The sequence below is a fragment of the Dasypus novemcinctus genome, chromosome 10, assembly GCF_030445035.2.
Source record: "Dasypus novemcinctus isolate mDasNov1 chromosome 10, mDasNov1.1.hap2, whole genome shotgun sequence".
NCBI classification, from domain to species: Eukaryota; Metazoa; Chordata; class Mammalia; order Cingulata; family Dasypodidae; genus Dasypus; species Dasypus novemcinctus.
The window spans coordinates 5,263,922-5,277,116 of record NC_080682.1 but is presented as its reverse complement, the minus strand read 5'-3'; the positions used below and the strand labels follow the sequence as shown (position 1 = coordinate 5,277,116).

The 13,195-nt window shown below is 61.2% G+C and overlaps 1 protein-coding gene across 1 annotated transcript; it reads left to right on the top strand.

Moving 5' to 3' along the window:
• The first annotated feature begins 223 nt into the window (after positions 1-223).
• On the top strand, positions 224-9,509 carry LOC131279959 (G1/S-specific cyclin-D1-like). The gene is made up of 3 exons (XM_058305008.2): positions 224-416; positions 3,944-4,092; positions 6,435-9,509. Exons 1-3 carry the CDS (start codon positions 260-262, stop codon positions 6,603-6,605), a joined length of 477 nt encoding a protein of 158 aa, XP_058160991.1. The 5' UTR covers positions 224-259; the 3' UTR covers positions 6,606-9,509.
• Positions 9,510-13,195: the final 3,686 nt, after the last annotated feature.

The following is a 13,195-nucleotide window of genomic DNA, read 5'->3' as shown; positions in this document are numbered from 1 at the left end:
CTTTCGTTCCAGATGGTGGGAGGTCTTTTTGTCTCCACTTGCAAACAGTTGGCTTAATGAGCATGAGAGCGGCAGCCTTTTCACGCGGCCCCTTCCCTGTTTTGATCTGAGATCGCGTGCTGTCCCCCCCCCACTTCCCGGACCCCTCGACACCTCTCACCCCCGGAGCTGCAGCGCGCACGGGGCGCTGGCCCGGGCCGGCGGCTGACCTGGGGGCCCTCTGTCTGTCTTGTTTTGCGCCCCCCGCCGCCCCCAGCAAATGGAGCTGCTTCTGGTGAACAAGCTCAAGTGGAACCTGGCGGCCACGACCCCGCACGATTTCATTGAACACTTCCTCTCCAAAATGCCGGTGGCCGAGGAGAACAAACAGATCATTCGCAAACATGCGCAGACGTTCGTCGCTCTGTGTGCCACAGGTAGGGCGGGGCCGGCGCCCACCAGCCCCTCCCCCAGGCCCCAGAGTCCCCAGGCGGATGCCCCGAGCCCAGAGCGCCTCGCTGGGCAGCTGCACCCTGTCTCTCTGCCTCTGAGCCCAGCTATCCCCATCCGAGTTGCTCCCCAGATCCCCATCCTGCTCTCGGGAGCACCCCTCTTTCCCTGCCCTAGAGAACAGAGGGCTGGGGTTGGAGCCTTTGTCTAGGAAGGCTGGCCCGAGAGGGAGGTGTCGCCCTCTCCTGGGGCCACGCCGCCGAGATTGGCCGCGGCCACCATCCCGTTCCCGGGTGCCCAGGGCCAGCTCCCCGTGCCGGGCGCGCCTGGCCGTGGCCGCTCCAGGCTGGAAGGGGTTTACCTTGGCGGCCCAGCCCGCCGCCTCCCCCACTCCACGGCCGGCCCTCCCCGTGTCCTCAAGGAGCCCGGGCCGCGGGGCCCCCCTCCCGGCCTCTGGGGCTGGGCCACCTGCCAGGGGCGCCTACCGGGGTGGGGAGCCCCAGCCAGCCGGCAGGGCCTGCACCACGTGCGCGGGGGCGCGCGGGGGCAGGGCGCAGAGGCTCCCGGGCACAGAGGCGCACTGCGGCCTGAGGCCCTGGCGGGGGCTTCGCACAGCCCTGGGAGGGGCTGGGGGACAGCCCGATGCCAGCTGCCGCCCTTGGCCGCGAGGGGCCCGGCCTGCCCCCCACTAGCAGTGCTCCCCCCAGGCCCCTCCCTGCACTGTCACCCCAGACTTCGGGAGCTGAGTGTGGCGGATGCACAGCGCGGGCCCCTCTTCGCCCCAGCCTGCTCTCGTCCGCAGTGACCCCTTTCCTCTCATGTCTGGCTGCTGGAATTGACCCCCCTGGTGGAGGGAAGCCCCCCTCCTGCCCAGCCCTGCTGTGGCCTGCGGCCTCCCATCAGGCCTGTTTCCCCACGTGGGGGGCCCCACTCTGGGTAACTTGAGGTCCAGAAGAGGGGCTGGCATCAAAGACCAAAGTTTTTGGCTTTCCCCAAAGGGGCAGAGCCCCCAGTCCTGGCATCCTGGGGGTCCCCACGGTTGTAGAGTAGAGCTGGGGAGATACTGGCTTTCCTGCCCCCCCTTTCCACTGCCCTCAAGGCACCGTCCCTTCCTCTGAGCTCTAATCAGCCAGGCGTGTGGGGGGATGGGCAGCCAAGAACGTCGTGGGGCCGGATGGATTTAGGGGCGGGGATGCCCTCCCCCGGGCGTTCTGCCCCCTGGCCCGAGAGCGGGGGAGCCTCCTGCCGGCCGCCCGGCCTCGCCCTGCGCCGAGCAGGGAGGCGTTCTCTGGCTGGGGCGCACCGAGGGCCCTGCGCCGAGCAGGGAGGCGTTCTCTGGCTGGGGCGCACCGAGGAGCGGGGCCTCTGGAGACTCCCAGGCAGCCTTTTATGGAGGTGAAAGTGGTTTCAGGGAAACGCCGGAGCTCCTGGAGACGGACCCAGGCAGGCTTCTGGCACGCCCCCCCGCCCAGGAGGGCACTGCTGGGCCTGGAGCCCCCTGCGACCCCTGGGAGGCGGCTGCCCTACCCCGCCAGAGGCGGGGGGTTGCAATTGGGGGGGTGCACGGGGTTCGGAGGGTGCCAGCGGGCTGAGATGGGGCGCTCAGCTGCTGGCGGTACAGCCGCCCCATCTCCTGGTGTGTTGTCTAAGTGGCCAGCACCCCCGGCCCAGCCCAGGGGCAGCCGCGGCTCCAGTCCATCGGGGGTGCCCAGCGTTTCCAGCCGCGATGTTAACTCCAGGGTGGGCCTGGGGGGGAAGGGCGCCCGCTGGGGCCCTGCTCCCGCCAAAGCCCCATCTGTGCCCTCATGACAGCTGCCATGCTCCGGGAAGAGGACTGTGCCGTCTCGAGGCGCCAGGGCGCGGTCTTGGGGTGCTCTCCGCAGCGCCCGCCCACGGGCTCTCGGCTGCTGCGTGTGCACGCGCGCGCAGAGCCTGGTCCTGCGCTGGGTTAGGGAGGGGCGACACACTGTCCCCTGCGCCGTTGGCAGTGAGCGCACACTTGGGCCCAACCCCTTGGCGCGGGTCGGCACGGCGCCCCCCGCTGGTGAGCCCCTTCCCCTGCTGCTGCGGCCAGAGGACGAGGGGGATGGGGTCCCGGTGTCCCCCCAGGGTCAGTACACACCGGTCTGTGGCTGCCCGCCGGCGTGGTGTCACGTGGCCCTGGCTCGCCCGGGGGGAATTGTTCCTGTTAGAGGCCACCTGGCGTCCTCGGGGGCATGCCCGGAAGCCGGCTTTGTCTCCCCATCAGGACACCTGCCCTTCCCAGCACCCCTTAGCCAGGCCCAGGTTGTCCATTCTCTGGGGCTACATGACAGGGACACCTCCCTGTGCTCCCGCCCGAGCCCCCGTTCCTGGGCCCTTGGCAGGGCTGCAGACGCCTGACAAAGATGCCACACTCTTGGGGGGCTTCCAGCTGCAGCCCAGGGAGGGCCCTGATTAAATGCTGGGATTCCTGCCCCCCGCCACCAGGATTCCTTGTGGAGGGCGACAAAAAGGCAATCCAGGGTGCTAGCCTGGGGTGGTGGCTGTGGCCTCTCCGTCTAAGAGTCCTTTCCACTTGTCCACCTCCAGGACGAGGGGCGAGGCGGGCTGCACGTCTGCTTACAGCCCTTGGAGAAAGGGTAGGTGGTCCTGACCACTAATTAGCTGGGGGTCTTCACCCCACGCTGGTGGTTTTGGGGTGTCCCTGTGTCGGGGAGCAGGCATGTTGATGGCTCCCGCGGGGAGGCTTGGGGGAGGGGTAGGCACCTGGTGGAGCTTTACCATTTCAGGCTTTTACATACAGAGGTGCCCAGGGGAGGGCTGTGCCAGAGGGTCCCTGGGAAGCCACCTGAGAGGGGAGAGGCCTGAGCCAGGGCCCTTGGCTGCAGGGGGCCGAGTCAGGCTGGGCGGGAGCAGCCGCTGCACCGCCGTGAAGCCCCATTTTCCGGCTGGCTGTGCCCCTGGCTGGTCCAGCCTTCCAGAGGTGTCTGTATAGTAGCCAAGCATCCGTCCCTAATTTGGGGGAGACACTGAGTCACTGAAATTGTGGTGTCCATGGCCCAGAAGAGGCCTTGCGCCAGCCAGTAGGGCGGCAGTCCTGTGAGCTGAGGGCCGGACAAAGGCCCACTGAAAAGGGCGCTCTCTTCTATGGTCTCATTCAGTGTGAGGTCCCCCTGCCCTGTCCCCAGCCCCCCACCCCGCCCCGGGTGCCCAGGTCCCCTGGCTGCTTGAATTTGCTCTGCTGAGGCTGAAGGGGTTTACGCTGTTACGTGTAAATGCTGAAGCCCCCAGCTACCGCCCTTCCCAGCATCAAGGCTGGGAATGTGCAGGGAGCCTCAGATGGGTGCAAACTGACGTGCGCCTCCGTTGTCCCCCGAGCCGCTGTCCCAGGCCTGGCCAGCGCTGGGAGGGGGCCTGATCAGCAGCTGTGCTGGGCGGTACCCACGCCCCACGAGGGTTCAGGGGGCATCTCCCACATCCACATGCACCGTCTCCCCCACCCACCCACATTGCCCGTTCTCTCTGCCCACAGACGTCAAGTTCATTTCCAACCCACCCTCCATGGTGGCTGCGGGCAGCGTGGTGGCCGCCGTGCAGGGCCTGCACCTGGAAAGCGCCGGCGGCTCCCTGTCCTACCACTGCCTCGCTCACTTCCTCTCCAAAGTGATCAAGTGTGACCCCGTAAGTGGCCATCCCTGTCTGCAGATCGTCCCCCCAGAGGTGACTGCTCCCGACCCGGGGAAATGGGGGGGCATTGGGGGGCTAGTCCTTGTCCACTCCTACGGGGGGCGCCTCTGGAAACGGGATTCTCACGTCCCCCTGGGGCTGGCGGAGCAGGCGGGCCACAGACCCTCCCCTGGGTCACTGGTCCATGTCCTAATGGTGTGTGGAGTCGGGCTGGGTGAGCTTTGTTTGGGTGACAATGTGGATGGTCAGTAAATAGAGGCTTTCAGAGGGCTCCTGTGAGGTCTCGAGGGGCCCTGCAATGAGTCAAATAGACAACCTTGCTTTTTACAGGCCGCCCTTGAGAGGCTGCTGCCCGCCAGCCCCCCAGGCCCCGGCTCCTCTTCCAAATGCCATTGTCTTACTCTCCATTCTTCCCTTTTTTAAAAGACAGGATTAAAATGACAATTACAAGCGTTTATGGCATTTTACCAAATTAGCCCGCAGAGGTTGGGGGGTCAGGGGTCAGCCTCAGGACTGACTTGGGGGCTCAGGTTGGGGGGTGGGGAGGCCTGCTGAGGCCACCCTGCGGTGGTCTAGCCCAGAGCACCTGGGCGGGGGTCCCAGCTGGAATTCCAGGGAAGGAAAGGGGGAGCTCTGTCGAGGGTGGAGGGCGCGCTCAGCTGCTCAGGGTTCTGGTACAGCCCCTGGAAGTGGGGACCCCCCCCATGCCTAGGCTCAGGGTTTGGGGAGAGGGTGGCCCAACTGAGTGCCAGGGTGAGGGGTGCCCCGTCCTTGCCGGGCTGCTGGGGGTCAGCTTCCTGCAACTTTGTGCTTGGAGACGCTGCCGAGCCTGGCCGAGCCCAGCAAGGAAGTGGTCCTGGAGACGCGCCCTCGGTCCCAAGGCATTTCTGGGTGGCGTTGGATTCCAAACTCTGCACCTGAGCCAACCGTTGGTCTCCCCCGCAAAGGGTAGGGTGCTGGCACCACAGCCTGGGCAACGTGCTGTCTAGAGACAGCGCCAGAAAATTACCGCACCGTCCCCGTTTCCAGGAGGTTCTGTCTTCGTCAGATCTGAAGCACAGTGCCGCGCAGCTGGCACGCGGGCACAAGATGAACTGAGGCTGAAGTCGGTTTGGTTTGCCTGGGTCTCCGGTGAGGGCGGGAGCTGAGCCCAGACTCAGAAAAGCCTGCGGCGGCCACTGCTTTGGTCGCCAGCGCATCTTCCTTCCCTCGCGTGGGTGGGTGTCCCCTGCTGGGTGTCAGGACTTCCTGGAGCCCGCCGGGCCCCGGCTGCGTCCACCTGCCCGGGGCGCACAGCCTGACCTCCGGTCACCTTTCGGGCATGCTCCCCACCAAGGGCTCACCCTCGGTGGTCATCTTTGGCAGAGGGAGAGGGTGCTGCGTTCTCACCCAGAGGCCCTGGAAGTCTTGCTGAGCCTGTGGGCTGTGAGGGAGTCGGCCACCAGGTGCCTTCCCGGGCGGAGTGGGGGCAAATGACAGGACGGGCCCTGGAGCCCGGGTCTCACCGGGCAAAGCCACTGGCCTGTGGGGGCGCCAGTAAACGGCCGTTGCTGGGTACTGCAGGTACAGAGGATGCCAGACCTTGGGACTCGGGTGGCATCGGTCTGGGCCCCGTTTCCTTATCCATAAAAGGGAGACGCGTGCCCTGCCTTCACCTGCTGTGTCATCTAGTTAAAACATCGGGAAGGGCTCCCCGAAGGCCCAGGGCCACTCCACGGATTCGCACGGCTGCCCCCCCTGGCCTGGGCCATGCAGGGTCTCTTCAGCCCGTCCACTTGGGAGCTCAGTGGGCCCTGCTGGGGTCTAGCAGGAGCTCAGGCCGCCCCTCGTGGGCTCAGACGGAAGCCCCTAGGTGCTGGGACCCCACTGGAAATGCAGTGTGGTCTCTACCAAAAGGAGACCTTGCTCCAGGAGCCTGAGCCCAGTGAGGTGGCATTTCCAGCGCCTTCTGTCTCCTGAGCGTCCGTTCTCCATGCCAGCCGGTCTGGTGGTGGACGTGGGCGCTGTAGCCGTGGCAGGGTAGCGGCGGGAAGAGGCTGATGCCGGGGGCTTCCAGGCCTGGGCGGGGTGGTGGAGACCAGGGCGCGTCCGGGGACCGGGACAGGCCGTGGAGACGCGGGGTAGGCGGCTGGCACTCGACAGGTGGCAGGCAGGCCTTTGGTCCAGGGCTGGGGGCTGGTGGGGGGCACCCCTGGGTTTGGGGGAGCAGCCCCCACATCTTCCGTCGCCAGGTGTGAGGGGCGGGCTTCGGGTTCACCTTGCTCTTACAGAACCCTTCCCGGCGGCTGGCGCCCCCTCATGCCCGCCTCTGCGCCCCCTGCCCCTGTCTCGCCCAGGACTGCCTCCGCGCCTGCCAGGAGCAGATCGAGGCCCTGCTCGAGTCGAGCCTGCGCCAGGCGCGCCAGAGCTTGGACCCCAAGGCCGCGGAGGAGGAGGAGGAGGAGGAGGAGCAGGAGGAGGTGGACTTGTCCTGCACACCCACCGACGTGCGCGACGTGAGCATCTGAGGGCGCCCGCTGGGCGCCGCCCCCGCTGGTCCGCAGAGCAGCGACCAGCACCGCGACGACGACGGGGGCGCCCCCGCCCCCGGGAAAGGAGTCTGCCCGGTGCTCCCCGGCCAGGCCAGACCGTGCCGTGCCGGGGACACTTTCCTCCCAGAAGGGAAAGCGTCATCCCTCTTGTTTTTTCCTTTGCTCTTTGTCCCTTCCATCTATGACTTAATAAGCAAAAGAGAAAAATTACCCCCAGAAAACTGTAGGAAAAAAAAAAAGAAAAAAAAAATAGTCTTTGCATAACGCGAAGTTGGGGGGGGTGGGGGTTGTGCTACAGAAATAGAGGATTTTATACCCCAATAATCAACTAGTTTTTATATTAATGTTTGTGCCTCCGTGTTGTTAGAGTAGAATAAGCATTAACACAAAGGAAGCCTCTGCAGGGGAGGATTAGATTAGATTTGATTGTGTGGCTGTTGTTTTTTTTAAAAAAAAAAAAGCATAAAAACATTGAAAAAAAATAGAAAAATGCAACACACCATTTTTAAAGTAGAAGAGTGTTATAGATAGAAAATCATATTCTTGTGCTTTCCCTAAAAAGCAAGGCTTTAACACTGTTGTAGAATCTGTGTATCTTGCTTGCTTGTGCATGTAGCCACTTTATAATTCATTTGTTCTTGCTTTTTTTATTTTTGTAGGTAGGCGTGTAACCTCTTCCCCTTAGCAATGGCTGCTGTGAGCCCCGATGCGGGCGGCGTAGCGTTTGTCATCGTCGCAAGTGCATCCTTAGGCCCGTGAACGCTTGACGGCGCCCTGGCGCTGGGAAAAGCCAGCTCCCCCACCACACGCTACTAGAAAGAGAAATAGAATAGCAACGTAATATATTCTATTTTTATAATCTTCCTATTTTTGTAGTTAACCTGCTTATGAAACGCTGGTTTTTCACCCAAAACAGACTTGCAGCCTGCTTACATCTGAGTTAATTCCATAGCTCCTTTTTTAAAAAATTTCCCTCAATATTCTAAAACCATTCCATTTCAAAGCACTTTCAGTCTAATAGTAGTTCTAGGAAATGTCTTTGCTTATCTCCTGGGAGGGTGGGGAAAGGACAGTTGTTTTTTTTAATGGAATGGTTTGGGAATAGTTACATAATTGGGTGCAAGGAGGATGGCAAAGTCAAGGACATGTCAGTACGGTGTTAGTGGAAGGGGATAATTTTGAAGGCTGTGTTCCATTAAAGAGAGAAAAATTTGCATTCCCACATTGCCAGGATCTGTTCCTTTCCTTTCCCGTAGAAAAGCCGAAATTTAGAAATCTTTGGTGCCAACTCATGTTTGAAAGTAGTGCCTTCAAGGTTGACCTAGACAACACGTAGTTTAAGGATTAACTTTAGATGTTTTACACCTGAAGGTTTTAAACACTAAAAATATATAATTTATAGTTAAGGCTGAAAAGAATATTTATTGCCGAGGAAGTTCATAAGGCCAGTATGATTAATAAAGTAATGCAGTCTCCCCTTGATGGAAAAACACAGAAACCTTTCTGCCTTGACGTTGCAGATTTGACGTGGTTTTGTAAAAGATGGGTCCTTCCTTATAGACCAGGAAGAGAACAAAAGTAAGGAAAACCACACCAAGACATGGATTTGGCCCTGTTGGGCATTTCTCAAAGACATCAGTTCCGTGGGAAGTTAGTACTTAAAACAAGTTCAGTTCTGAGGTTCTCATCCCCTGCCCCCCTCCTGTTGGAGAGAAATTCAGCCACAAGTAGACAATTTGCACATCTCGGCTCAGTACTTTTTTGTGATGATCATTTAGGAAGTGTTGAAGGGAAGTGACGAGAGCGCTGAGGGTGGGAGAGAGCACGTGCAGGTGTGGGCAAGCAGAGCAGGATCGCTGCTGGCAGGTGACCACGTGGAAAGGCAGGCTGCCGCTTGGTTTTCTTACTGCGCTGCTATCTATGATTTCCCGGCACGGTTTGGAGACAAATTCACACGCTTCTCTGTTTCACCTTGTTTTGCTGCTATTGGAGGATCAGTTTTTTTGTTTTGTTTTACAATGTCATATTACTGCCATGTTCTAGGATTTTAATTTTCTCATAGGAAATTGTATTACGGATGCCAATTTTTGTGTGTAGATTCTTTTTTTTTAATGTGATCAATTTTGACTTAATGTGATTACTGCTCTATTCCAAAAAGGCTCCTGTTTCACAATACCTCATGCTTCACTTAGCCGCGTGTACGTAGGTCCGGGGGGGTCAGTTCCGCTGGCCCGTGGCCTCCTGCTTCGGCGGACGTCGCCTTCTCCCCGCCTCTGTCCCCTTGGAATCTGATCTGAGGTTTCTCATCACACTCGTCATCAAAGCTGTATCGATCTTTGCAGTTGGCCGCGAAAGTTGCATTGTGACGTACCCCGTGCGTCTTGGCGCGCCACCCTGGTGCTGTATCCTTGGGACTCGGTCATCGGGACGGTTGGGCTCTTCCGGACTCTGTTAAACTCGGGGCGCTGTCACCCCTTGATGCCCCGGTGCTCTGTTTCGTTCACTATAGCATAGCGCTAACTTACAGACACTCTGAAGCTCCAGGCGGCTGGCTGCACTGCCGCACCCGAGGATGGGCACCGCCTGTGCGCCCAGGGGGGCCGTCGGCGGGCCCGGGGCGCCCCCACCCCAGGAGCTCTGCATGTGCTTACCTCATAACCATTGCAGCTGCGGTATCTACGTCCAAACCAAACGGGAGCCTTGCGGGGCAGTGGGGCAGGGCGAGGCCGCAGCGGGCGGCGGGGCTGGGCGTCTGGCGTGGGCGCCGGTGGTGCTGCCGGGCCCCGATGGGCGCTGCTCCCCGCCACGGACCGGTCACCGGCATGTTTCCAGCAGAAAACAAAACGTGGAAAGTCTAGAATAAAATCAGTTAAAACCCCAGTGCAGCGGCTCTGTCTTGTCTCTTGTCGAGTGGCGCCCCTGGCCTCCGCCCCCTGGGCACAAGTTCCCTCCTCCGCTGGGAGGACCAGGAGGGTCTCCGCCATCCCCAGACACCCCTAGGGAGGGGGAGGGGGATCACTGGCTGAGAACTGCTCTGAGAACCACCTGATGTCCCTGGTGCATGGGGGGACAAAGAGGGGACCACTTGGACCCCTGGCAGGTGATCAGAAGAGATTGGAACGGGTGAGCCCACCTCAGCCACGTGAGAACAGCTCTGACCTCCGTGCCACAAGCAGCCCCACCCACCTGCCCCTACTTTCACCGGTTGCCCCCCTCCCGGAGGGGCGTTATTTGCAGATAGAAGAATAAACAGAGCGAGCGTTGGCGAATCCCTGCTGGCATAAGCTGCTGTTTGCTCTGGGTGAATCACAACCCTGGTGCGTGGCCAAATCGGTGAGGGCCACGGGACAGGGCTGGCGACCTGGGAGGCCTCGTGTCACTCTTGTGACGCTTGCTTTATGACGCTCGCCTGACATCAGGTGCACGCAGCTGAGCTGGTTTCCGGGCCCCAGGGTGCAGGGCAGTGGTCAGCGGCCTGGGCAGGTGGCAGCAGACCGGGGCCCCGGTGCGCTCCCAGCCCTGGGCCTCTCCCGGGGCCTTGGGTTTCCTGTCGGCACCTCGAGGCTGGTTGGTCCTCAGCCTGCAGGACAGCACCTTAGCCTTTGAGGCACCCTCTGGGTGCCCTGCTCCGGAGACGCCTCTGGTGGCCACGTGGGTGAGACAAGAGCAGTGTGTTGTGTCGGCTCTCGGGGAGGGGGGGTGCCTGCAGGTCCTGGAGGCTGGAACGTGGAGGGGGATGGCTCTGGCCGCTCCAGGTTGGGGGCTAGAGTGTGTGTGTGGGGGGGGTCTTGCCCCTCGGGGGGCCCAGCAGGTGCTCAGGGGTCCTGCGAGAGAGCCCTGCTGGCTGGTGAGAGCCCTGCAGGCAGGCCCGCCTCTGTGTCCCCACGTTCAGGGCTGGGGGCAGGGGGGCAGGGCGAGGTCATCAGTTGCCAGTGGTCGCAGCTGTGCAGGATGCTGTGACGACGACCAGGGCTGCACCTGGAAGAGGGGCTCTGGGGTGCCCGGAATGGCAGTCTGCCCACATGGGGTTCTTCGGCCAGGGGGGCTGAGGGGCGAGGGGATCGCCATTTTCTTTAAATGGGGGACAGACCTGTGAGGCTATAGGTAGAACAACTTTAGGCTCAGGGAGCAGGCTTTTTGTTCTTAATTTTTTTTAACTTTTTGTTTTGAAATAATTTCAAAGTTGCAGGACAGCTGCAAAAGTCATACAAGACCCGTATAGAGAACTCAAACAGGCCTGCCCCCCATGCCCAGATCCGCCAGTTTTAACATTGTGCCGCGCCTGTGACAGCGTCCTCTCTAGGTACCGGTCTCTCTACACTCTAAACATTTGAGAGTAGGTTTTAGACATCATGCTCCTTGAATACGTCCTACTGCCCGGGACACTTCCGAAGGAGGAGGACACTCACGCGTGCAACCCCCTGCTGTACGGTCGTCAAGTTCAAGAGCTTCAACACCGACATAAAGATTTTCCCAGTTGTCCCAATAATGTCCACTCGGGCATTTCCCCTCCCATGATCAGATCCAGTCTAGGACCAGCTTTGTACCTCACTGTCGTTGCCTCTCTAGTCCACGCTCTCTTTTCACTTGTGGAAACAGCTATGCAACCTAAACACTCCCCCCTAGCCTCTCCCAAGCACGTAATTCAGGGGGACTGCTCACCCTCACAACGTCACGCCACCCTTTCCCCTGTCCATGACCCCACAGAGGCTCTGCCCCGGCCATGCCTGAACTCCCCACCCGCCGGAACCTGTACTCCACAGCCGTGCGCATTCAAGGTATTTCACACAAGCGGAGCCAGACAACGTCCTCTTGTGTCTGACTTAGTTCACGCACCGTGTCTTCAGGGTTCATCCACGTAGCGTGTGTCAGAGCTTCATGCTTTTTTAGTGGCTGTATAGTGTTCCATCACGTGGACAGACACATTTGGGTTTTCCATTCATCTGTGGACAGGCACTTGGGCTGCCTCCACCTTTCGGCTGTTGTGAATAATGCTGCGATGCACGCCGGTGTGCAATCATCCGCTTGAACCCCGGCGTTCCGTTCTGCTGGAAATATACCCAGGAGTGGGACTGACGGGTTATATGGTAATTCTACATTTAACTTCCTGAGAAACCAACGAACTCTCTTCCAAGGCGGCTGCCCCACTTCATATTCCCGCCAACAATGCGGGAGTGTTCCACGCCCTCCACGGCCTCCCAGGGTCTGTTTTTAACTCTTTGACAACAGCCATGTTAGCGGGTGAAGGGTTCTAAATTCCTTAAGGTGGGAGACACCATCTGTTTGTAGCCCGATGGCAGCGACACTGTCGAAAGGCAGAAATGCATTGACTTGGAGACAGAGTGTGACGTAGGGCAGAGGGGGGGCTTCGGGACGGGGGAGCAGGGCGGAGGGAACGCTGAGCCTCTGGGCACACCAAGGGCAGGGCGGGCTGCCAGAGGCGGGGCCCTGGGCACACGGGAGTCCCCGACTGGAAGCGCCAGGGAGGACTCAGGAGGCAAGCGGTGCCGGGGCTGGTGATGGGGGAGCCCCTGAGCGCGCTCCCGCTGCCGCCCCGGCCCCCCGCCTCGCGGCCGCTCCGAGGACCCAACCCGGGCCAGTCTCCCTGCATCCACGCCGCCCACCCACCCTCCTCCCCCGCCCAGGACCCTCCAGGGGCTGCCTCTCTCCTCCAGGCTGGAGGCCAGGGTCCCTTCCCCGGCGTCCCTCCCAGCCTCGCGGCCATCCCAAGCTTCCAGTCCTTTCCCCCTGCCGCTGCACAGGCCCACAGCGGCACTGGCCTCCGTTTCTGCTGGTTCCTCGGCGCCCAGGGCCTCTCTGGGGCGTCCCTGCCGCTCCCTCCAACCCCCGCCCCTGCCGCCGGGCTGAGCGCCTTCTTCTCTGGGTGCCGAGGCAGTGGGCGCTGGGTGGGCAGGAGTCTCCCTGGTGGGCTCCAAGAGGCCTGGCATGGCTGAGTGGCAGGGGATGGCCCAGCCTGGCCTGGGGCACGGGGCCGGCCCGCTGGTCTGAGGAGGGTCCAGGCAGCCGGGTCTCAGTGCCAGCGGCGGGTGCCGCCGGCAGCGCGGGTTCTGCGCCCTCTCGGGAAGGATGAGCAGGACCTAGCAGGGGGGACTGGGGGAACTGGGCACTGAGGTGCGCAGCACCCGCCCTTCGGAGGGCAGCCAAGGAGAAACGGGCAGGCCGCGCACCCAGGCACCCTCAAGCCCTCCCGAGACCTTCACGAAGCAGCACCCGGGGAGCCCCCAGGAAGCGGCACCAGGTCCTCACTGGGGCTGCCTGAGCCCACCGCACCGCTGCCCGCTGTCCAGGGACCCGGCGCTGAGGGGCCCGGCTCTCAGGCTCTCCCGCCTGTGGTGACGGAGATCACCCCGCGCCCCCCAGATACCATTTTTTTTTAAGATTTTTTAAAAATTTCTCTCCCCTTCCTCGCCCCCCTACCCTACCCCCACCCCCCCGTTGTCTGCTCTCTGTGTCCATTCGCTGTGTGTTCTTCTGTGCCCACTTGCATTCTTGTCAGTGGCCCTGGGAATCTGTCTCTTTTTGTTGTCATCTTGCTGCGTCAGCTT